Source organism: Salvia miltiorrhiza, chromosome 7, assembly GCF_028751815.1.
Source record: "Salvia miltiorrhiza cultivar Shanhuang (shh) chromosome 7, IMPLAD_Smil_shh, whole genome shotgun sequence".
Taxonomy (NCBI): domain Eukaryota; kingdom Viridiplantae; phylum Streptophyta; class Magnoliopsida; order Lamiales; family Lamiaceae; genus Salvia; species Salvia miltiorrhiza.
The window spans coordinates 36,461,337-36,486,507 of record NC_080393.1 but is presented as its reverse complement, the minus strand read 5'-3'; the positions used below and the strand labels follow the sequence as shown (position 1 = coordinate 36,486,507).

Here is a 25,171-nt window from a genome sequence, read left to right as displayed (position 1 = left end):
TTATTATTATTATTATTATTATTATTATTATTATTATTATTATTATTATTATTATTATTATTATTATTATTATTATTATTATTATTATTATTATTATTATTATTATTATTATTATTAAGGGTAATTGCATCAGATATAAATGAACTTTGGGCAGATTTTAATTTTGCATATGAACTTTAAAACTTGTCCTAGAACACATGAACTTTTTTTTTTGTTTTTGGATTTTCTCACAAATTCCAAGTTAACCATGACATGATAGTTGTGTGGAAAATCAAAATTGTCATTTGGATTTGGGTTGTGACAAATAAAATTGTGTATTTTTGGGACATTCTAAGAACATTTACAGTGGAGAACATCTACGGTGGGGCTCAATCAAGGGGCTCGCCTCGCCCCGCTGTCGAGCCTGATGCTCGATAGGCAGCTCGCAAAAAGAGCCCAACTCAAAGGCTTTAACATCAAGCGTGTGCTTGTATGTGCCATATTAAAAATAAAAAATAAAATTGATTTTTGGCTATTGTAGCTTTTGAATTATTTATTTAATTTTAATTGAAGAAGACAAGCACATACAAAATTAAATTAATTATGCTTCTATTTTTATAGTGCATCGCACGATGTACATTATTAACCTACTCTTTTTTATGTGAGATTCAATGATCTTTATTTTTTCAATTTCTCCTTCGCTTAATGTCTCTTTTTCTTTTACTTTTTAATTTTTTTGGCAAATCTACACAGTATTGAGCAAAATACTCAAAATTTGAATATCAGATTCGAATCAAACCAAAATTTAAAATTTGGTTTGGATTTATTGAATTGTTGAACCAGATTGGATCGAATTTTATGCAAATTTTGGATTTTTAGACCATGATTGATATACTTCCTCTGTCTCACAATAAGTGTCTACATATTCTTTTTATGTTGTCCAATAACAAGTGTCTCCCAGTTCTGCTCTCCCTCCCTCTATGGGAACACCTTCATGGGAACGCTCACCGGAGGCGATGGGTCATCGCCTCTCATGCTGCCGCCCAACGCTGCTAGCCTTAATCTCGATGCCGACATCCGCCGCTTCGGATTCCGGCGGCGTGGAAAATTGGCCAAATGTGGTAAATGAATAAAGGACGCAAATTACTTAAATTAGGAGTATAATTAGTTCTTTAATTAAGTGAGTGAGTTAAAAAGTGGGGTGGAGTAACTAATGTCAAAGGGTAGTGATTTTAAACAAAGATTGAGGGTAAAAGGGTACAAAAAGTAAAATATGGCTTTAATTTGTGGACAAAAATTTAAGGGCAAATAGGGCTTTAAATTGTGGACGGAGGGAGTATTATTTTTTGTGTATGCATCTATTATAATTATATTGAATATTATTTTGATTACATTATAAAGTTTGCCAACTTTTTTAAGTTACAATGTTGATTACATCTATTTTACGGTTTAATCTATTAATTCAAACCCTGGAATTGAAGAGGGAGACGGGGAATTTCGGTTTAATCTATCAAATAATAATAATTTTTTTTTAATTTGAGGGACACCTTAATCCCTCAAAACGTCATTTTAATTGCATCAAATAATAATAATAATAATAATAATAATAATAATAATAATAATAATAATAATAATAATAATAATAATAATAATAATAATAATAATAATAATAATAAATGAGGGGTGTTTTATCTCTATTTTATCTTCATTTTTTCATCTTTCTTTTTTATTTTATTTTATGTTCTTTATTTTTAATTTTGATATTAATTTATTTTTATTTATTTTATAGTTTGTAATTTTAATTTATTATATGGATAAAAAAGATTCTTTAATATTCCAAATGAATGTGTAGTACTCCCTCCGTCCCATTGATCTTGTCCTATTTTCTTTTTTGGGTTGTACCATTAATCTTGTCCTGTTTCTATTTGAGATAATAATTTTACACTACAAATCAATATGGCCTCACACCTTTATACACTTTTACTACACTAATTTAACTCTCTTTAATAACCGTGTCCAAAAGAAATGGGACAAGCCCAATGGGACGGAGGGAGTATATATTAGTACACTAATAATATTGATTGTAAAAATGACAATAAATTTTTCACAATTAATGAAAGAGTTAATTACATATAAATTGACGAACTTTCGATATTTTTTTATTTTTTTCACGACATTTAAAATTGATAAATTTGTCCTCCAACTGAAAATTCATTCTTAATGTTTCCATAGGTATAATAATTTCCAAATTAAAGTTAAGTCAGATATTGAAATTGCTAACGTGGCGCAACTGTCTTCACGACACTCTCGTAATTTCGATGTCCAGCTCAGCGGAAACATTAAGAATGAATTTTAATCCGCGGGAGCATTAAGAGTGAATTTTTTAATTGATGGATTAATTTTTTATCTTTAAAAAAATATTATGTGTCAATCTAATATGTGTCAATCTTGAAGGACCAATAAAATCGTGTTACATCAGTCTTACACCCATAATCATGCGGGCTCAAATCCAAAATTTGACTATTTCTACAACTATAAATATGGAAGTGAATGAAATCAAGTCACATCAACCTTAGATCAATAATCATGCGTGCTCAAATTCAGAGCATGACTCTTCTTATAATTATATATATGAGTTTTCATATTAGTTGTAAACACAACAATAATAACTAAAGAGATCAAGAATTGGACGAGAATTTTTCTATAACAAAATTCTCTTTAATATTTAAGGTGTCTTATTGATTTTATATGTTGATACATAGTCTTGCGAGAAATTACTAGAATGAGCATGATTCGCAGCGCAAACCCTAGCGCCGTTGCTGGATGATTTCTCCGGTAGCTTGTCCGGCGGCTCCCACGCCGCCATCTTCTGATTACTCTCGTCTTAATCTTCCTCTAGTTTCTAACAACTTTGATCGACCCAGCTCTTCGATGGCTAGGGTTTCGGAAAACCCTACTAGGGTTTCTCAACAAATTGGCGTTTTGGAGTAAATGACCAAGGATAATCATGACATGAATTTGAACGATAGTTCGAAAGAGCACGACGACAGTCTTCATGTGCTAGAGAGAAATAAGGACACGCAGAAGGCTAAGCAGATTTACGATCGTCCATCATATGCGAATGTCATCAGGCCTGTTAGTTCCAGAAAACCGGACGTCCTTGTCCATAGATGTGCCACAGTTTGCCCCGAAGTTATTAACGGAGTTATTTCTCTTAAAATTCCGGAAACTATGTATCAAGATTGGGTGAAGCAGTTTCAACATGCGTTGATTGGAAGGTTCCTTCTCCGCAAAGGTGAGAAGCCTAGATTGGCTTCGGATTTGAAAACCGAGCTCCATAATACGTGGAAATCAAAGAGTGATTGGCAACTTATCCCCATGAGTAAGGGTTTCTATACTTTTAAGTTTTCTACAGCAGAGGATAAAAGCATTGCTAAGCGGTCTAACTTTTGGAATTTGAGTTCCGGCACTTTGCGGTTACGTGAATGGGTGAGAAACTTTGATCCTTATAAGGAGATTTCTTCGCTGTGTCAAGTTTGGATGCGAATCTACTATCTCCCAGTGGAATATTGGACAAAGGAGATTATTTCAAGCATTGGCCGTTCTGTAGGCATGCCTATCAAGGTTGATGGGGCTACGGCTGACGGTGACATTGGACATTTTGCGATGGTTTTGGTGGAGGTGGATTTGGGCTTGCCGCTGCCGGAGTCGGCTTCCATTGATTGTCCGGATTCTTTCTTTGTTGAGTTTGGATATGAGCAGTTGCCGCTCTTTTGTTCTAAATGTAAAATTACGGGGCATATGCTGGACAAGTGCAGGAAAAGGAACCTCAATCCCAATGAAAAAGGGACCGAGGGAAAGAATAAAAAGGATGGTGCGGAAGTGATTGTGGATGTTTCTAAGGACACTGCTAAGGTTAACGATGCTGATTTTCGCATGTTAAAGAATAAAGCTAATTGGGTTCATAAGCCTATGGCTGAGCAGACTTCTGGAGAAAAGATTGATTGTGATAATAGTTTCAATGCTTTGACGATTGTTCAGGATAACATCGAGGAAATTTCCGGACCGGATATTTTGGAGGCACTCACTATACCGGTGAAAGTCGTTGAAGAAAGTTCCAGAGACGGGAACGTTGTGAATGCTGCTACTTTGGTTTCGGATTCTGAGGAAGAAAATATTGAGCAAATCGAAATGGAAACTCTATCACATCAGGTGGTGGAAAGGAATGAAGGAGTGTCCGCGGTCTCGGACCAGGGAACCAATTCTGACTCACAAGCGAGTGAGAAAACTGCTGCTATTAACGGAATAGAGCAGGATATTCGGCTTCAGCAAGTAATTAATATTGTTGTCAATAAGGAAACATAAACTTTACAACTGGCTAAGAAAAGAGGGCGGCCTCCTGGACAAGCTAATAAGGAGATGAAAAAAATCCCAGGTGCGGACAATATCAAAGGAAGACTGCGGAAGGCGACTGATACGAAAATTGAACCAAATCCTGAGGCTGTTGAGAGCATCAAAGAGCAGCTGTATAAAGCTTGGAAGGAAGGGGGCGACCCTAGGGATTTTGTTATCTCTAATGAGGATTCTGAGAGAGCTCGTGTGATGTCCAAGGTGGGGGCTAAGAGTTGGGCGGCTGAAGTGGAAAGGGGTGACCCCTAGCCACGAAGAAATAAGTTTTTCTGATGAATGTTATGGTTTGGAACGTCCGGGGTTTAACGGATGAGTCTAAACTTATTTTGAAAGAGCATTGTCGCTCTTTTTCTCCTCTTATTTTAGGCATTATTGAGCCTAAAGCTGCATTTCATAAAACGCCAAATAGTTTTTGGAAGTCGATTAATATGATTCGTTGCTTCCAAAATTCTAGAATTAATATGTGTTCCAATATCTGGTTTTTCTGCCAACCGGATGTTCGGACGGATGTGATCTTTGCTTCGGAGCAGGTGGTTATAGTTGTCTGTGATTGGAGAGGCTCTGATTTTAACATTGCTGTTGTCCATGGGGCTTCGTCCCATATGGAGCGCCGGTCTCTTTGGGTGGATATTATTTCGCATTCTATTAGTAATTATGTTGTTATGGGGGATTTTAACACTGTTAAAGGAGCGCATGAAAGGAGCAGCAATTGTCGTCCGAACGCAACTGCTTGTGAGGATTTTTGTGAGTTTATTGATGCTCTAGGGTGTATTGAGTCTCCTACGGTGGGTTTGAAATTTACTTGGTCTGGGCGTAGGTTCATGCTGTCCCATGTGGAGTCGTTATTAAACAGAACCTTCTTTTTGGAAGATTTTGCTGCTGCGTGACATGCTGTCTTTACTTAGGTTTTGCCTAGAGTCACGTCGGATCATTCTCCTATTGTTCTTAACTGTCAGACGACGCCTAAAGTGAGTCGTCGTTTTTTCTGATTCCTTGATATGTGGACTCTTCATCCTGATTTCCTTGATATGGTGAAGGCTTCTTGGTCGTTGGAGATGGAGTCTTCTTGTCCTATTTTTTTGGTTATAGCTAAGTTAAAAAAGATTGAAGAAAGATATTCGCGTTTGGAACAAGAACACTTTCGGAAATGTGGATAGCCTTATTATGGAGAAGCAGCATGAGTTATTGGGCATTCAAGACAACATTGCAGTGGAGGGGTACACGGAGGAGCTGTTTGATAAGGAGGTTACTGCGCAAGCTAATATTAATTTGGCGCTTTCTCGCAAAAGTAATTTATTACAGCAGAAAAGTAGAGTGAATTGGTTGAACGATGGGGATCAGAATTCTGCCTTCTTTCATAACATGCTCAAATATAAAAGGAAGCCTCATATCATTTCGCATCTTGTTATTGATGGAGAGACTTGTGTCGACCATAATACTATCGGCAGCCACATTGTTGGGTTCTTCTCATCGCTTTTCACTGAGACTTCTCGGGCTCTTACGGATATTGTCAATGTGGAGGCAGTGCTGGACCATATTATATCTGATCAGGCTAACGAGATGTTGTCTAGCATTCCTAGAGAAGAGGAGATAACTGCTGCAGTGTTTCAAATGGATTCTCAGAGTTCTCCGGGGCCAGACGGGTTCTCTGGAAAATTCTATCATAGCTGCTGGGATATTGTTAAGTTCGACATATGGAAAGCGGTCATTACTTTTTTTACTAAATCGTACCTTCCGAGTGGCTGTAATGCTAATACTCTAATTCTCACACCTAAGAAGGATACGGTTTCTACTGTGGCGGAATTGCGTCCTATTGTGCTCTCTAACTTTCTTTTCAAAATCATCTCGAAAGTGTTAGCGGTTCATTTGAGCGCGGTGGCTGCTCAGTATGTTTCCAGCAATCAATTTGGGTTTATAAAGGGCAGATTGATTCATGATTGCATAATGCTGGGTTCCGGGGGGTTCAACTGCTTGAGGAGATCCTGCGGGGGTCAGAATATGGCGTGTAAAGTGGATATCACGAAGGCGTTTGATACGCTTAGATGGGACTTCTTGCTTAATGTGTTGAAAGTTTGTGGTTATAATCATCGCTTCATCAGGTGGATTGAGGTGATTTTGCACTCCGCTCGTCTCTCTATTCTTTATAATGGGGAGCTTTGTGGGTATTTTAGCTGCTCTAGAGGCGTTCGCCAAGAAGATCCGCTCTCTCCCATACTGTTTGGAATTGCTGAGGATGCGCTCAGTGCGCTCTTCCATAATTGTGTTCATTCGGGCCATTTGGTTCCCATGCAGTTTTGTAGAGGTGTCTCGTTTCCTACTCATTTATTATATGCTGACGATATTCTAATTTTTTGCAAGGCCACGAAGTCGAATGCTAAGACTCTCCACAAAATCTTGGATTATTATGGTTCTATGTTTGGTCAAATTTTTAGTCCGAAGAAGTCGCACATTTATTTTTCTCAGAAAGTTTCTACTCGGGTTAAGAGGCAGGTCGCTCGTGTTTTGCCGCTGTCGGCGGGTTCTTTGCCGTTCTCTTATCTGGGGGTTCCTATTTTTCGCGGTAAACCTAAAGCTTCTCATCTTCGTGCGATTCTGGACCGCATTATCAATAAATTTGCTCGCTGGAAAGGTCTTCAGTTGTCTATGGCGGGAAGACTTTGTTTGATTAATTCGGTGATTAGCAGCTTGCTCACTCACTCTATGATGATGTATCGTTGGCCTAGAGCATTATTACGAGAGCTGGACTCGAGGTGCAAAAATTTTCTGTGGAATGGGGATACTCGTAAAAATCCGTTCTATCAAAGAGGAAGGCGGTCTTGGGATTCGCTCTTTCGTCACTCTGAATAAGTGCTTCCTAATGAAAATGGCTTGGAAGGTTATCGAAGGAAGTAGCTTTGGTTATGATATTATGAAAAGACGTTATTTAACTCAGTGCTGTCAGGTGAACAGCGTGGCTCCTTCCACAGTTTGGATGGGAATTCGAGAGGAGATTAGTGAGCTGGTTTCAAATTCTTTTAGCTACATTGGCAATGGGGCTTCTACTTTCTTTTGGCTTGATGACTGGCTAGGGTATAGGTTGGTTGATAAATGTGGCGTTCCTTTCTTTTTGAGAGATTATCTTAATCAGACTGTGGCGGACTACTTCTTCGATGGGGTGTGGCACTTTACCCAAGCTTTTGTTAACTCTTTTCCGCAAATAGTTTGTGATATTCTACTGCTTCCGATTGGTGGTGATGACACGAGATTCTGGAAGCCTTCTCTTGAAGGTAAGGTTACTTCGGTGCTTGCGTTTGCTCATCATGGTCATAAGTTTCCTAAAGTCTATTGGGGCTCGTGGATTTGGGAACCGTTCATCCCGCTAAGGAGATCTTTGGTGTGCTGGTGCCTTCTTCATGACCGAATGCCAACTTATGACCGTCTTATTCGACATGGTCTTATTACACCTAATTGGTGTCCGATCTGTAAAAGGAACGTGGAGACGACGTAGCATATCTTCTGGAATTGCGCGATGGTTCAGCAAGCTTGGGCTATTTTTTTGAATTGGTTCGACTTCTCTCACGGTCTTCAGGAGCTGGACATTCAAAGCTTCATGGTGGTCGCCTGGAACCGAAAGTTGAGCTCGCAGATTAATAAGCTTTGGAAAGTGGGCATCATCACTTTGATTTGGGCGATTTGGGTGCAAAGGAATAGTTGCATCTTTGATAACAAGCACTTTTGCTATAAACAGGTCCTTCATGTTGTGAAAGTTTCTTTTCTTGAGATGGATTTGAATTTCAAGCACTTGGGTAGTATGCATAATGTTTGGTCTTATTACGTGGTGTTGTGCAATATCGGTGTCAAAGGCAGAGCTGCTCCCCTTTTGGAGCTGCTCTCGGTTAGTTGGTGGCCTCCGGTGGCGCCGTGGATAAAAGTTAACATGGACGGCTTTGCTCGGGGGGCGCCTGGCGCTATTGGTTCGAGCGGTGTCTTTCGTGATAATTGGGGTTGGGTGAGAGGATGCTTTTATTTCAAGCATGGGGTGGGTTTTGCGTTTGAAGCGGAGTTGATGGCGGTCATTTCGGCCATTAGAATTGCGCACGCGAGGGGCTGGAATCATCTTTGGGTGGAGTCTGATTCTTCTTATGTTGTGGCTCTTCTTCAAGCGCGTTCCAAAAATGTTCCTTGGCGTTTTTTTGCATTGTGGCAGAATGTTTTGGGTTTGTTGGAGTCGTTTAGGCTGCATGTGACTCATATTTATCGTGAAGGAAATAAATTGGTCGATATTATGGCGAATCATGATCGTGTTGTGGGGTGGTGGCCTCACGAAATTGTTGAGATTAAGTATGCTGCCCGTTTGGACATGTCGACTCACTCGTACGTTAGAATGGCTCGCTGACAGCCATGGGGGTGTGCGAGTTAGGGTTGAGTGGAGTTTTATCAGCTGCTTGTTTTTTGCGGGTGTTTTTTGGTTGGATCTACTGGTTCTTTCGTTGGGGTCTTCTAGCAAACAGTTTGTGTGCACTTGGCATGGTTTTTGGTTTGGCTGGACTGGTCTGCTGCAGTTGGTTGGGGTGTGGAAATGGGAATAAGCTTGGGAACAAGGCGGCGTTTTGGCGTCAGTTTTCCAGGGAGGCGGGGGTGTTTGGAGCGAACTGCAGCTATTTTGCAGGCGGCGGGTGCGCTCGTGCCTGGGGCTGTTGTGGTCGATCTCCGTTGGTTGCCCGACGATGGTTTGGTTGTTCATTGGTCGGGGGTTTTGTTATCACCAATTGGATTGTCGTTGTGCAATTGGTGATGGGTTATTTAGCCCAGTTTCTTCCTGAGTATTAGTCTTGCTTTGGCTTTTTCAGTTTTTATGGGGTGTTACTGCTTTTTCCTTTCGGAGGTTTTTAGCGGCAAAGGTGTCAAGATTAACTTAGGGGCGATGGTTAGGCCGGAGTTCCTGAAGTTAATCCACCCTTCGTTGCTTTTCTTTTCGTTAGATTTGTGTTCATTAGACGGGTACTCTTTTTCCTTGCTAAGGGTTTTCCCACTGGGTTCTCCTTAGCAAGGTTTTAATGAGGCCGACCCTTAGTCTGCTCTTTTGTGCTTTCAAGGGTTGTTTTAGGTTTTTCTTTTTAATATAATCGTCATTTAATTAATTTAAGGTGTCTTATTGAGGTTCGAGACATTCTTCGTGGAAGCAGTCCAAAGCTCAAATCAGTTTTAACATTCGATCTGGAAACAATATGAAGACCCTCCACATTAATATTATAAAGCCCAAAGCTCAAATTAAGTCCAACTTTCGATTCAGAAACAAGGCGAAGACCTTTTGCATCAACGTTATAAAGCTTAAAGCTGAAGTCAAGTCCAACGTTAAATCTGAAAATAAGGTGATGGCCCTTCGCATTGATGTCATAAAGCTTGAAAATTAAGTCCAAGAAGATCATAGGCATATTTATCCAACAAATCTCAAGGACTACTCAAAGCTCGTCCGAGAATCAACTTGAAGAGAAAAATCAGATAATCAAATAGAGATAACAACTCTTACAAATGCATTTGATTTACAAATACTGAAGTTGTACATAATTTTGTATTTGTTAAATTAAATATAAAGTGTGTGTTTACACACTATATCAAAATATAGGTAAATACTCTCCCTGTCCCAATTCAGTAAACCACGTTTTCTTATTTGGATATCTCATTTCAATAGTAAAGTCAACACATAACAAATAACCTCACATAACTCATTATTTACATTATATATCATTGTGGCCACATATAATTAGATCTCTCCTCATTTAAAAAGGAATATCTTCATTTCTCTTTCCTACTTTTTTTGACAAATATAAATTCTCAATAAAAGTTATTTTCTCTCTCTTGTTTTATTATAGATCATTCATTTCTTAGTATTCGTGCTCAGGCAAGGTCTATTAAATTGGGACGAAGGAAGTACTACTTATCTTTTCACCATTTAGATATTTTACACAATAGTTATTGAGTAAATTTTATGTTTTAATTAATACCAAAACCCAACGAAGTGAATCCCGATAATGACCAAAATTAGTTGAAGGATAGGAAAATTCCCAGCTGAAATGCAGTAAAATCTAAGTCTAAGAAGAAATGACTTGGAGAAATCATATGAAGAAGTCAAATGCTGCTGAAATCCCAGCAGAAGATCAAATTGCAAAGGAAATCCAATAGACGATCTAGCTAATGAGGAGAACTGGACTGATGAAGAGATTCCAGTTTGATACGGCCAAGCTGATCGGGTTCGTCCCAGACTACCAACACAAAAACTTTGCTAAGCATGAAACGCGAACTTATGGAAGCATCAGTCTACTCAAGCTGACTGACTAAAGGATCTGAAGCTGACACATGCTCAAACTCACTATGTCACGTCAACCCTGAATTCAACAAGCTTAAAGCGAAGTCAACCTTTAAATCGAATAAAGTCATTATGGACATTTAATGTTATTAATATGACAAATATCAATACTTCAACTAATACTCCATCCATTCCACTATTCATGGCACGTTTCTTTTCGGCACGAAGATTAAGGAGAATGAAGTAAGCAAAATAAAGAGTGTGGTCCTCATGTTTAAGTTTGTGATTAAGGGATTAATAATTATTTCTATTTTATCAATATCAAAAAAGACTTTATTTTTTTCTTTATTAATTTTATTTTTAATAATCTGTAATTAAATAAATCATTTAATTTCCTACAATCATTCGAAACATATTTCTAAAAATCGCAATATACCAAAAATTCAATCACCTAAAAACTGATGCACATACTCCAAAAACCGAAATCTGAAAAATGAAATTTAACAAAATGGCGCCACATTTGCAAAATTGTAAACTGAATCTGCTCTTTCATTAAAAATTTCATAATTTTTCAAATTTCCCACAATTTTTGAAATGGACAGAAAGTAAAGCCCTTTATAAATAGGGCATACATTTCATTTCCTACAACATTTGAAACCTAAATCCTAAAATAAAAACAACAGCTGCAAGATAGCTAGAAGAAAAGATCTTTCTTCCTTTGAGAGAGCAGCCATCCTCCAATTCCTTCTTGAAGGTAGCAAAAATGGAAAACCGAGTAGAGGCAAGCTGACGACAGCGGTTCAAAAGTGGAGCAGTTTGCGAAGAACCATTAGTCGACTTTGGGCAGCTGCAAAAAAACAAAATGAACGTGGTGAGGTAATTAGTTCTTTGAGTCGTAAAATGTTAACACCAAGGAGAAAACTTGAAGAAATTGATTTACAATTGATTGCTAGCTTAGACTTGACAAAAAGATCTACCATTAGAAGGCTAGCATGTGAGATTGGATGCAGTAAAAGCTTAATAGGCAGGTGGATAAAATCTGGGCTGATCAAGGATCATTTAAATGCAATAAAATCTGATCTAACGGCTCCAAACAAGTTGCTTAGGCTACGGTTTTCCTTAGAATCTCTAGAATATGATAAGATTCTTAGGAGCTTGTTGGGAACTTAATGGAATATCATAATCCTTGTTTTGATGATACCAAAATCCATAGGTTTCATTTGTAATAGACTAGAAACTGCTCGAACTCAAGTGTTAGAGTTCTTTTCTAGTTTAGTTGCTGTTCTGAAGACTGAAGACTGAAGTTGCCGACTAAAGTATCAGTCGAAGAATCAGTCTTGAACTGATTACTTAATGCGTGCCACGTGGAATCAGCGGACTGATACTAAAGTCAAGTATCAGTTAAACATTCTTCCTCGGACTGAACCTCCAACGTTTAAAAGAACCCACATACTTCAGAAGTACAGCCGCATTAAATACAGAGATCTCAGGATCGTCCCTTGTCTGCAGAGGTCATTCCTATTTGGTGACTACTTTATCAGAGACGTCGCATCTCTTGCTCTTCAACATAGTCGTTCTCACCAAACAAGAGGAACCTCGAAGATTGAAGCCTCAGCCCAAGTTCAAATTACTCTATAACAGAAGAAATGTTGAAGACCTTCTCCGCCAACGGATCTATTCAAGACTTCTCCTATAAGTAGAGCTCGAGGATCACTTCAATCTTCACCGATTCAACAACATAAGCAGAAGCTCTGTCAAAATTGCCTCTCAGCCAAAGCTCAAATTCCCCAAAGCTTGAATCGAAGAAGAGAATCCTAAAGCCAAAAATCAGTCACTGCTGATTATATATATTCTCTTAGACCTTAGGAAAACCTTGTATATCCAAAGCCTAGGTCAAACTAACTCCAAAGAACTTGTTCTTTGAAGTTTAGTTGGCAAGATTTCAAACCTCCCTTCGACCGATAGAATCGAGTGTTTGAGTTGTAAAGGAGTTCAGGAAGGTACTCTGACTCCGTGAGATCCTAGTGCCAGTTCGTGCTAGGAGTGAGAAATCTAACAAGGTGTGTTGGTAATGAAGATTGGATCTTCAGTTGTTTCGGTTGTGTGCACCCGCAAGCACACGGTTCGATTTGTTGTGCACCCGTAAGCACAAGCATCGGTTTGCAGTGCACCCGTAAGCACTTGCAGAGTGAAGTTGTTGGTCTGATCAACCGACTGTGGATGTAGGAAATATTTTCCGAACCACGTAAAAATCTCTGTGTTATTTACAGCTTTCAGTATTTAATTTGTTACTTGTGCTCTTTCTTTCATAAACTGAAAACTGATTAATAGCAAAGAGAAATTTAAGACTAACAACGTGCTCAACCCAAAAGGCTATTGCAAAACAAAAGATTTCCGCTGCATGTGTTATCAGTCTGACTGATCTATCTTCTGATAGTCAGTAAGATTTATAACATCTATGTTTATCAAATTCGACTGAAGCCTTACGTGCATCAGTTAAGTACTTGTGACTTAACTGATAACTCCTTACTGAATAGTCTTTCAGTATCAGTCGTCAATCCTATTTTGGTCAAAACTCTTTTCTGTAAACAGGTGTCTGAGTTTGTGTTTGTAGTTTCACCTTTGATCTCTGTATTGAGATCTTGATTGATTGTTTTGAAAAATAGCCTATAGGTGTATTCCCCCCGCCCATACACCTATTCGAGACCCTCCGGACCTAACAATTGGTATCAGAGCAGGTTGTTCGCAAGAACAATTCTGTTTCTGATTAGGTTCTAATTGAACTAGATCCTTTTTCTTAAAGGTCTCGAAAACTTTTCTCTTTCAAAAAGTGCTTGCTATTTGGCTTATCTGTTGTTACCTGTTCTTTCTTTTTTGATGGAGACTAACCACAATAGAATATCCTCTCTACCTATGTTTAGTATTAAAAAATACGACATATGGAAGTTTCGGCTTGAAAGCTTCCTCACCGCACAGCATTGCCGAATGTGGAAGTCATCACCAACGAACCAATTATCATCATCGAAATTGTCAAAAGAGTTCCTGTTGACCCAGCTCGGGATCCATACTATGAGGTCCAGATCAAGCAGAAGACAAACTTCACCACAGAAGAAAGGAAGCAAGATGAGCTAGATAACCTCGCCAAAAGCATCATCTCCGGCACAGTTCCAGACAAGCATGTCACCAAGATCATCAAGTGCAAAACTGCAAAGGAGATGTGGGACATTCTTGAAAGAATGTGCATCGGATCCGAGGAAATAAAGGAGAACAAGCTATCCATAGCTTGCCAGAAATTCTACTCCTTCCTCATGCTCAAGAAAGAATCTGTCGACGAGATGGAACTCAGATTCAACCAGATCTTGAATGAAGTTCAATCCATCTCGAAGGACAAGTACACTCAACGAGAAATCAACTTGAAGATTCTTCGAGCACTTCCGTGTGGAGATTGGCAGATCTATTATGTTGCTCATCAGAACAAGCCTGGATTCAGTCAGCTCCCGACAAACAAGCTCTTTTCTAACCTCTTGGCTAATGAGTTTGACATCCAGAGGAATCTTGGAATCAAGAGGGCAGGAGGATCAGACGAAGATGGTCCATCAACCTCAAAAGGAGCAGTACTGAAAGCATCAGCAAAAGAAAGCAAGAAGCACACAAATGAACCAACGGAACTCAAGCCTGAAGATTTCTTCAGTCAATATGCTTTGTTGACTGAAAGATTCAACAAAATGGAGTCCAAATTTCGCAAGTACAGGAGGTTCCACAAGCCGCACTACAAAGGAAAGGAAAGAGAAAGCAAGTCCAGATATTCCACTGACAGAAGCGGAGAAAGAAAATCAACCGCTTTCGACTTGAAAGATGTGGAATGCTTTGGATGCAAAAAGAAAGGGCACTTTCGAACTGAATGCCCTGAACTGACTCAGTCTGAGCGCAAGGAGCTGAAAGCCAAGAAAGATCGCAAATATGAGAAGAAGAAAGCGATGGTTACTGACGATGCAGGATCTTCCGAAGAAGCATCAGAATCATCCGACTTCAACTCTACCAGCTCGGATGATGAGAGCCAAGCCCTAATGGCCAACGAAACCGAAAGCGTGGCCGACAACAGCTACGACAATGAAATGAACGGCCCATAGGTAAACTCTCACTCAAAAACTCTTTATACTGATAACTCCCTGGTGTTTTCAGGAGATCCTTCAGAATCTGGAGAAATCTCAGCCGATGAAACTGACGAGTTCGATCAGCTCATGACTGATCACTATCAGTTAAGGAAAATGTTCGAAGATCTCCACAAGCAGAATCAGAAAATGGAAAAGGAGATCAATGATGAACGAGCCAAGAATCAGACAATCATCTACTTTTTGGATGAAACTTGTCTTGATCAACTGATCATAGAGAACAATCGACTGGAAGAGAAACTCAGAGTTTCTAATTTAGAGTGTGACAGAGCATCTCATGAAATCAACAGGCTCAATAAAAAATTGGCAGAAACAGTCAAGGACTGAATGATGAAGTCTCCCATGATAACCAACTTTCCTTCAAAAGGCCTCGTTGAAAGCATCGGAGGAAAGGTTGCTCCAACTGATAAAGGAAAGAATATCATGATCGAAGAAACAGATGTCACTTTAGAAGAATCACGAGATCATGATATGGACGAAATTAAAAATCGCAAGCTGATGGCAAGAACGAATGTTCCTCCTCCACAAAGCTACCGACGAGCCAAGGAGGCCCCAACCAGTTCATCCTACTGAGAAGACTGGAAAGCAGATTTCAGTCAAAGATTGGGCAAGGAACATCAGGACTCAAGAAGAATCTTCCTCACCAGTCCAGGGGGAAGAACAACAACATCAGTCAGAAACTGAAATCAGTTCAGTTCCGAAGAGAACAACATCCATGGAGACAAAGCCTTGATAGGTCCAGACGAGCCAAACGCCAATCACGACGACAAGCAACTGGACTTCATATGACTCATATTCCACAATATCAGTCAAGTCTCCATCAGTCAAGGATGACTCACGTATCTCAAGGGAGATACTCTGTAGAGCAAAGAAGACCTCAACAACTCACCAGATACAAGAGTGAGGTTCTCAACAGAAGATTGATCATGTGCCGACTGAAGCACCGACTACTTCAGTCAGACAAACAGCAAAGCGCAAGAGATCAGGATCAAGATCAGTTCTGAAGCAGATATGGGTTCCAAAAGGAACACGAGCTCACAATGAAGGACCCAAACATTAATTGGGTACCTAAATTAACTATTCCTTGCAGGTCAATAACAGGAAACACAAAAAGAAGGAAGAAGTTAAAGCCTCAATCAGAACATGGTATCTGGATAGCGGCTGTTCGAAGCACATGACGGGCTACAAAGAATATCTACCTCAATATGTTGAGAAAGTTGGATCAAAAGTTGCATTCGGAGACAACTCAATCAGAGAAACAACAGGATATGGTGTGCTCGTCATGGGTAACGCCAGTATCAATAATGTTTGCTATTTTTCTGGACTAAAACATAATTTATTGTTTGTGAGTCAATTTTGTGACAGCGGTTTCGCAGTGAAGATCAAAAAGGATGAATTCACTGTCAGAAACAGTCAAAGAAAGGTGGTTCTGAGAGGGATCAGACAAGGAAGTCTCTACGTCGTCTCATGGGAAGATAGCCCTCCCAGAAACATGTCTCATCAGCAAAAGCAGCTCGGAGCTCAACTGGCTGTGGCACAAGAGACTCAACCACCTCAACTTCAAAACAATCAACAAACTTGCTAGGCATCAACTGGTAGAAGGTTTACCTTCTATTGTGTTCCAGAAGAAGCAAGATGAAGCATGTCAAAGAGGAAAGCAGACAAGGATGTCATTCAAGTCAAAGACAGGACACTCCTTTGAAAGAATTCTTCAACTACTTAACATGGATCTGTTTGGCCCAATCTCTCCCAGAAGTTACAACGGTAGAAAGTATACCTTAGTTGTCGTGGATGATTATTCACGATATACTTGGGTTATCTTTCTATACACCAAGAGAGAAACACTGTGTGAATTGCCAAAGCTGCTGAAAAGACTAAGTGTTGAAAAGGAAGTCAACATCATCAGCATCAGATCAGATCGAGGGACTGAATTCCTCAATACTGTCATTCGTGACTATTGTGAGGAACAAAGAATCAGTCATCAAACTTCTGCGGCAAGGACTCCTCAACAAAACGGAGTAGCAGAAAGAAGAAACAGGTCTTTGAAGGAAGCAGCAAGGACGATGCTAGCCGAATCAAAACTCTCTTTGAAGTTTTTGGCCGAAGCAGTCAACAACGCATGCTACATGCAAAATCGCTCCTTCCTCACTTAAAGACATGGGAAAACCCCATACGAGCTATGGAAGAACAGGAAGCCTTCAATCTCATATTTTCATGCTTTCGGTTCTAGGTGTTTCATCCACAACAATGACAAGAGGAGATTAAACATATTTGATAGCAAGGCTGATCCAAGAATCTTTCTTGGATACTCTGGAACTGAACGATCCAGCAAAGCCTATCAAATATTGAAGAAACACCACATATTGTTTTTGATGAGTCTACTGATGATTTCAGGAAACAGGAAACTGAAAGAAGTGTTGAGAACACTGAAATTTCCAGAACTGAAATAAACAACACCGAACCTTCTACAGTCTTGGTGTGGGGACCAAGAAAAGAAGAAGATACTGAAAAGCTTCAATATCAGAAGATCAGTCAAATGTCTGAAGCTCAGACTGGAGCCACAACAGATGGCATCAGTCAAGGGGGAATTCCAGTTGCCAAAGAACAAGTTGAACCTGCTAAAACAACCCCAGTTCCACACTCCCCAGCTCAAGAAAATGCTCAACAATTCAGAACCATTCTGACTGAAGAACCTCCACCATCACCAGAAGAGATCAAGAATTATCGACGATGATTTGAACTCCATTCAAAGGAGAATATCATTGGAGAACCATAAGACGGTGTAAAGACTCGAAGACCAATGTGCAATCTCGTATTTGATATCAACCAGAACTGCATCAACGAAGATAAGAACTTCAGCTGTTTTCAATCATCTACAGAGCCCAAGGACGTCGAAGAATCCCTGAAGTCCACTCAATGGGTCATCGCAATGCAAGAAAAACTCAATGTATTCAATCGGAATTCAGTTTGGGAGCTTGTGGATCGACCAGACGATGCAAAGGTGATTGATTTGAAATGGATTTTCAAAAACAAGAAAGACGAAGAAGGAAATGTTGTGAGAAACAAAGCAAGGCTAGTAGCAAAAGGTTACAGTCAAGAAGAAGGAATCGACTACGATGAGACTTTTGCCCCAGTTGCCAGATTGGAAGCATTTAGACTCTTCTTAGCCTTCGCAGCTCACAAAGGATTCAAGGTACAACAAATGGATGTGAAGTGTGCATTTCTCAATGGAGTGCTCACCGATGAAGTCTACGTGGAACAACCTCCAGGTTTTGAGATTGCAGGACCAGAAAAGGTGTACAAACTGAAGAAAGCGCTCTATGCCTTGAAACAAGCACCAAGAGCATGGTATGATACTCTCTCTGAGTATCTTGTTGAACAAGGTTTCAAGAAAGGATCTATGGACAAAACATTGTTCACTCTCAAAGAAAGAGAAGATCTACTACTTGTTCCGATCTATGTCGATGACATAATCTCCGGATCCAAATCCGAACGCATGTGCAACAAGTTTTCTGATATCATGACTAACAAGTTTCAAATGTCCATGATGGGAGAAATGAATTTCTTTATTAGATTACAAGTCAAGCAGACCAACGAAGGAATACTGATCAATCAGTCAAAGTACGCCAAAGAACTGATCGCCAAGTTCGGTATTCAGCACATGAAATCAGTCAAGATTCCAATGAACACAAACTGCAAAGTTGATCCAGGATCAGAAGGAAAATATGTAGCTTCCTGCAGCAACATATTCAGCTTCCGTTGTGGAGGTGGCGACTGAAGTCTGCTTCTTTGAAAACCAAGAGATGAGCTTGTTGCCTAGGAATTGACAAGTTCCCGAAGTTGATTTACGATCAATTTTGCATCCTGTAAAATCTGAGTCTGAATATCCGGTGAGCTTGAAGTCATCGTCAGCTGCGTACCATGGTCCTAAGTTGGGTGTGCCTTTGAGATATCGTAAAATTCATTTTGCAGCATCCATATGAGCTTCCTTTGGATCTGACTGATATCTTGCACAATCCCCGACTACATACGCGATATCTGGTCTGCTCGCAGTCAAATACAGCAAAGATCCAATAATTTCTCTATATTTTGTTGAAGATACAGATTTTCCTTCGAATCCTAGATCAACTTTCCAATTTGTGTTCAGTGGGATCTTGACTGATTTCATGTGCTGAATACCGAACTTGGCGATCAGTTCTTTGGCGTACTTTGATTGATTGATCAGTATTCATTCGCTGGTCTGCTTGACTTGTAATCCAAGAAAGAAATTCATTTCTCTCATCATGGACATTTGAAATTTGTTAGTCATTGTAATGGGTGAAATTTGTATGAACCAAAACTATATGACCTAACGGGCCAGCCCAGCTCGTCTCGGCAGACAGAGCAGAGCGGACTTCGGAGCAGAGCAGACATGCCCGAGCAGAACAGAGTATAATGCCAGAGCAGAGCAAACATGCCCTAGCAGAACAGAGCAAACACGCCCTGGCAGAGCAGAGTAGAATGCCAGAGCAGAGCAGACATGCCCAAGCATAGCAGAGTATAATGCCAGAGCAGAGCAAACATGCCCTGGCAGAACAGAGCAAACATTCCCTAGCAGAGCAGAGTAGAATGCCAGAGCAGAGCAGACGTGCCCGAGCAGAGCAGAGTATAATGCCAGAGCAGAGTAAACATGCCCTGGCAGAGCAGAGCAGACATGCCCAGGCAGAGCAGAGCAGACATGCCCAGGCAGAGCAGAGTAGAATGCCAAAGCAGAGCAGACATGCCCGAGCAGAGCAGAGCAAACATGCCCTGGCAGAGCAGAGCAGACATGCCCAGGCAGAGCAGAGTAGAATGCCAGAGCAGAGCAGACATGCCTGAGCAGAGCAGAGCAAACATGCCCTGGCAGAGCAGAGCAGACATGCCCGAGCAGAGCAGGGCAAACACGCCCTGGCAGAGCAGAGCAGAATGCCAGAGCAGAGCAGAGCCAACATGCCCTGGCAGAGCAGAGCGGACTCTAGAGCAGAGATAAGTTCCATAGCAGATCTGGAAACCAGAGCAGAGCAGCTCGGTGACACGTACGTCAGTTCGGCCCAACAGGCCAGCCCGGTAAAACGATCCACACCACATTCATGACACAAGGTCCAAAGTGGGCCCATATGCGATAAATACGTAAACCCACTAGGGAAAACCCTAAACTCAACAACTACTTGGCGACTAGGTCAGACGAGAGTCGCGGAAGATCGTTTCCTAAGAAATCGGAACCGCTAGGGTTTCAAAGAGCATTCCAAAAAGCCCTAACCCTAGTCGCCTCCCAGCAGGCCCATAACCTATATATACTACTTCACTAACACAATCAAAGCCCGCCGCCACGAACACTCATTCTTGCACTCACAATCACTGACTCTCGTTATCTCCTGCTCTCCTCGTTCTTCCGTTCCGCCTACACGCACAACTTTCTAGGGTTCCGATCATCCGACTAGCCCCGCTAGCCCGGACATCCGTCGCCCCTTGATCCATATCGCTCATTAGCTCTGCCTCCGACTATTGGATCATCCCGATCATCCGGAGAACTCCCTTATTACTATCTTTTCTCTATCTCATCTCCATCGTTTAATTATTGTCATTATGTTATTTACGTTATTATTTATATCAATTTACTGACTTGAGCGTCGGAGGCCCTTCCATCGACACCCCCACCGGTGCTCTTCGGAGGGCTCTAACATTGCTTGTGGTTTCAGGTTGCTAGTGCCCGTCGATCCAGACGTGACTGACGTCACTTCTGTAATTGTCGGATTCACCCCCTACAATTTGGCGCCCACCGTGGGGCCCTAGCAATCAAAGAATTCCGACAAGGTGTGCTAAAGTTAATCCATGAGTACTCCGAATGATGCTCACGACCCGAACAATACCTCGGACCAATGGGGTTCAACCCAATCGGAGTTGCTTGCCCAGGCGGAGGTGAATGCCCGGATCTCCGCTTTGGCCGATCAAATTACGCAAGAACGAGAGAGTAGGCTCTTATTGGAAAAATAGAATGCGAAACTACTCGCTCGGTTGAATGCTTTCGCCCAGATCTAGACTCCTCCTCAAATCCAAACACTCCGTGTTAACCGATTCCGAGGTCCTGTCAACCCCATGGTGGACATAGAGGATATCCCACTCACACCCCATGGAATTGAGATCAGCCCAGATGACCCTTCACCATCGGTAAGGAATAATAGATCGGAGACTATCCATCATAACCTGGGTACCCTTCTCGTGAATGCAGGTGAAACCCGCACCCTAGATCAGACGCCCGGAACAACCGTGACAAACGTAACGGGTTCCCTAACCCAGGCCAACATGGCAAATGGGGGAATGGACCAGTCTACCCCGTTAGGTCGGACCGATATCACCCCTGGGCATGCAGCGCCAACACGACCACACAAAGATGTTCTCATGCGTGACGCCCCTACGGGTCAACCAGAGGGACCAAGGCGAGTAGGTCTAGCCGGTCAGAATGGCAGCACGTAAGATCAACCACCCCCTGGCGATCAGGGTCGACATGGCATGTTCAGCACCCACCAGAACTTGGATCCCGCCTTGGCTAGAAGGTTGGCAGATATGGAGGCCATCATTCAACGAATCCCAGGAGTTTCGGCTCCGATAAAGAAAAGTGCAGAGAGTTGTTACGCCGACTCCCCTTTCGTGGATAAGATAGCTTTGGTGGAGATGCCCAGGAAGTTCATCTTTCCACACATGAAGAGGTTTGACGGCGTATCCGACCTAGACGACCATATAGCTCAATACCGTCAAAGAATGTTCACCGTTGCTATTCCTCGTGACATGAGGGAGGCATGCATGTGTAAGGGGTTCGGTTCTAGCCTAAAAGGACTGGCCCTCCAGTGATATACGAATCTTCCTAATAATTCAATTAGTTCTTTTGCTCAACTAACAGATGTTTTTGTTCAATAGTATGCAAGCAGCAGGAAATTAGAAAAAATCTCAGAAGACTTGTACGCTATTGTCCAAAGGCATGACGAACCTCTTCGGGACTACATCGGACGCTTCAACAAAGAGAAAGTATCAATCACCAACTGCAGCGAACAAACCGCCGTCACGACCTTCCGTAAGGGCCTTCTGCTAGGATCAGACTTATACAAGACCCTTACAAAGTATCCATGCAAGACCATGGAAGACATGTTGATCCAGGCTTGGGCTCAAATTAAATGGGAGGAGGACCAGTACAACAGGCAGAGAGTCTTCCCGCCAGAGAGACCTGAAAGAGACTACAGGGTAGACAGGAGGTCCGGCCGTGACAGTCGTGACAGACGAACTGAGCCCTACACTCCTCAAAGAGGAAACAAAGGGCGAAGGGATTACGATCAAGCGCCAAGTACGCGCCCGCGTGAAAGAGCGAAACTCCCAGAATACCTTCTGTCCATTTCACCCGTGGAGGCTGTAACAGCTTTGATGAACCTTGGCGATAAAGTCAGATGGCTGGAGAAAATGAGAGCTCCTCCCGACCAAAGAGACAGATCAAAATGGTGTGATTTCCATAGTGACCACGGTCACCACACGGATGTATGCATTGCGCTCAGACTGGAGGTGGCAAACTTATTGAAAAAAGGGCACCTCACCGATCATTTGACCGACAAAGGCAGACAGACCCTGCAACAGGCAAGGAAAAGAACAGAAAAGCACAGGGACGATGCCCCGCCAAGCCCACCACATCATGAGATAACTGTGAACGTAATATTTGGAGGTTCCGAAGTCAGCGGAGTCACTCACTCAGCCGCGAAGAGACACACTAGACAGGCTAGATCAAGTAAATCAGGAACTTCAGGCAAAGTGGGACCAACGGATCCAACTCTAACAATCAGTTTTGCAGCATCCGAATCAGACAAGCTTCTACACCCTCATCATGATGCTTAAGTTATTTCCATTTACATTGCTAACTATTTAACTAAGCGTGTGCTAATAGACAATGGTAGCTCTGCCAATATTCTGTTTTACAGTGCATAAGGGAGATGGGTTTGGGCGAGTCTAAACTAATCAAGAAGGCTGCCGTGCTCGTGGGCTTCAGTGGTGAGAACACGACTACTATAGGAGAGATCGATCTTCCCGTCTACGCAGAAGGAGTCAACCTATCCACTAGATTAATTTCTCATAGTAGACGCCCCGTCCGCATACAACGTCATCCTAGGCCGTTCGTGGATCTACGAAATGGAGGCAGTACCATCCACCTATCATCAAATCATACGATTTCCAACCAAGTGGGGAATTAAGGAGATCAATGGAGAACAGAAGGACTCCAGGGTGTGCTACCAAACCACTATGAAAGCAAAAAGCCCGCCCTTATAGCAACTACAGCAAGAAGCTCCGTCTTGCTCGAAGATTAATAAACAATGTACGGCAAACCAGTCGATTATGCCGGGAAGGTCACCGGAGTCACTCAACCATGTTCGTCAAACAAAACCCATGGGTGAACAGGAACACCCGAATGATACTCTGCAGTGCACTCAAGACATAAATCAGCAGATGGAGCACCATAATCGAGCTGTACGAACGAAGAGACCGCGCAGCCTGATCGAGGAGGAGATGGTGGAGATAGATGAAGTTCAAATTTATACAAGCTTTTCAGACCACAAAGTCCGGATAGGAGCACAACTCGGACCATAGCTCAGAGAGAAGCTTATCAACTTCCTATCTGATTATTACGATTGTTTCGCTTGGTCCTATGAGGACATGACGGGGATTGACCATAATATTATTGTTCACAGATTGCAGGTCGCCCCGGATTACCCGCCGAGGAAGCAAAAACGGAGAAAGTTTGCGCCAGAAAGGAATCAAGTAGTGAATGATTGTAACACCCCGTACTTTTCCTCATGTTGTGAGATAGTGTCTTAACACTATAGAGAGTACTGAGATGTCGAAATACGAAACTTTTTTTTTTATGAGCAGATAAGACAAATTGTCTTTTAAATAGAGATACGAGTGAATAAACCCATGATGGAATTAGAGTGATGAGATTTGAGAAATGAGTTGAGATAGAGATGCTGATTGAATTGAGCTGAGATTTTATTTTATTTCCAACTACCGGGAATAGAGTTACCGGATACCGAGTTATCAGAGATTGACTGTCCTATTAAGAAAATAGGAATAATGAGTTGGAAATAGAGTCGAGGAAGAAAGAGTGAGAACCTTGATAAATAGAGTCGGTCTGAGAGACGTCTAGCTTATTTGTGTCTGCCGACTGCTTTGATGTGATGTTATGTGAATTTACGTGACTGATTGATTATGTGATTTCTGTGATGTGTGTCATTATGACCAAGTCATTATGATTTTTATTCGAGACTTTAGCACTTGGAATTTTGATTAAGTTTCCAAAGCAAGTGCGGTTTATTTCTACCGAGAAATCGAATGATGCCGGTTTATGGAAATTTTTCCTAGCATAATTTTTTTAAATTATTTTTCCTACGAAGAGGAATATTATAATTGAGTGAGTGCACTAATATTAGTGCTATAATTATTTTATTTGATCACATGAATAATTATGCTATGGTATATTATTAATGAGTAACATTTCCATAATTTTTGTGATTAATATTTAATCACCCTTCTCACACTTTATTTTAATTTCCCTACCATATGATTAAATACCACATATTGTAAAGTGTAGAGATTGAGAGAGTGTAGAGATTAGAGAGAGAGAGATCAAGGCAATTAATGCCAAATATTCTCAAAGATATCAAATCTTTACTTAAGATTTACAAATCTTTCATAAGATTTCCAAATCCATTTCATATCTTGCAAATTTCTCTCTCTCCTTTCCTCCCTAACTTTCGACCACCACCTCTCTCCCTTCTCTCTCATATTTCCTCCATTGTCAACCATTGGAGAGACCTTCGAAGCTTCACCAAAATATGCCAAACACATAAATCACCAACAAAATCCCACATAAACACATCCTATCAACTTGAATTCAAGAGAATCCTTGAAGATTGGCTTCAAGACTAGAGAGAGAAAGTTTGATATTTGGTGTAAACTTGGGTAAGTGATCTCCATATTCATGGATTAAACTTGTATGAGATTGTATGTGAGTATTCTTGAGAGTTTGAAGCAAGAAAATCACCCCCTTCATTTTTTTCTAAATTTTCGAAAATATGGGTCTCATACTCTTCAAAAAATTTTCTTTTTCTTTTCTTGATTTGGGGTGAAAAATGAGTTTTATATGATGTTTGTTGATGATTGATGGGTGTTGTGAAGTATGTGCTTAGAGATGTGAAAGTTTGATGTAGTTTAGTTTACCCAAAATTGGGATCTTTTGAGTTGATGATTTAAATGATGAATTGATGATGTAGAT

General features: G+C 41.0%; 2 protein-coding genes across 2 annotated transcripts; both read left to right on the top strand.

Moving 5' to 3' along the window:
* Positions 1–2,970: 2,970 nt before the first annotated feature.
* Positions 2,971–4,638, top strand: LOC130994174 (uncharacterized). Its single transcript, XM_057919207.1, has 2 exons — positions 2,971–4,311; positions 4,363–4,638. The coding sequence occupies exons 1-2, from the start codon at positions 2,971–2,973 to the stop codon at positions 4,636–4,638; spliced, it is 1,617 nt and encodes a 538-aa protein (XP_057775190.1).
* A 16,737-nt stretch (positions 4,639–21,375) lies between these two features.
* Positions 21,376–22,740, top strand: LOC130994173 (uncharacterized). The gene is made up of 2 exons (XM_057919206.1): positions 21,376–21,660; positions 21,781–22,740. Exons 1-2 carry the CDS (start codon positions 21,376–21,378, stop codon positions 22,738–22,740), a joined length of 1,245 nt encoding a protein of 414 aa, XP_057775189.1.
* The last annotated feature ends 2,431 nt before the right edge of the window (positions 22,741–25,171 follow it).

Coding starts and splice junctions, on each gene's coding strand:
- LOC130994173 (XM_057919206.1), top strand. CDS start 21,376: ATGTTCAGCACCCACCAGAACTTGGATCCCGCCTTGGCTAGAAGGTTG. Junction 21,661..21,780: donor TTCCTCGTGACATGAGGGAG/GCATGCATGTGT, acceptor TTTGTTCAATAG/TATGCAAGCAGCAGGAAATT.
- LOC130994174 (XM_057919207.1), top strand. CDS start 2,971: ATGACCAAGGATAATCATGACATGAATTTGAACGATAGTTCGAAAGAG. Junction 4,312..4,362: donor AGGATATTCGGCTTCAGCAA/GTAATTAATATT, acceptor CAACTGGCTAAG/AAAAGAGGGCGGCCTCCTGG.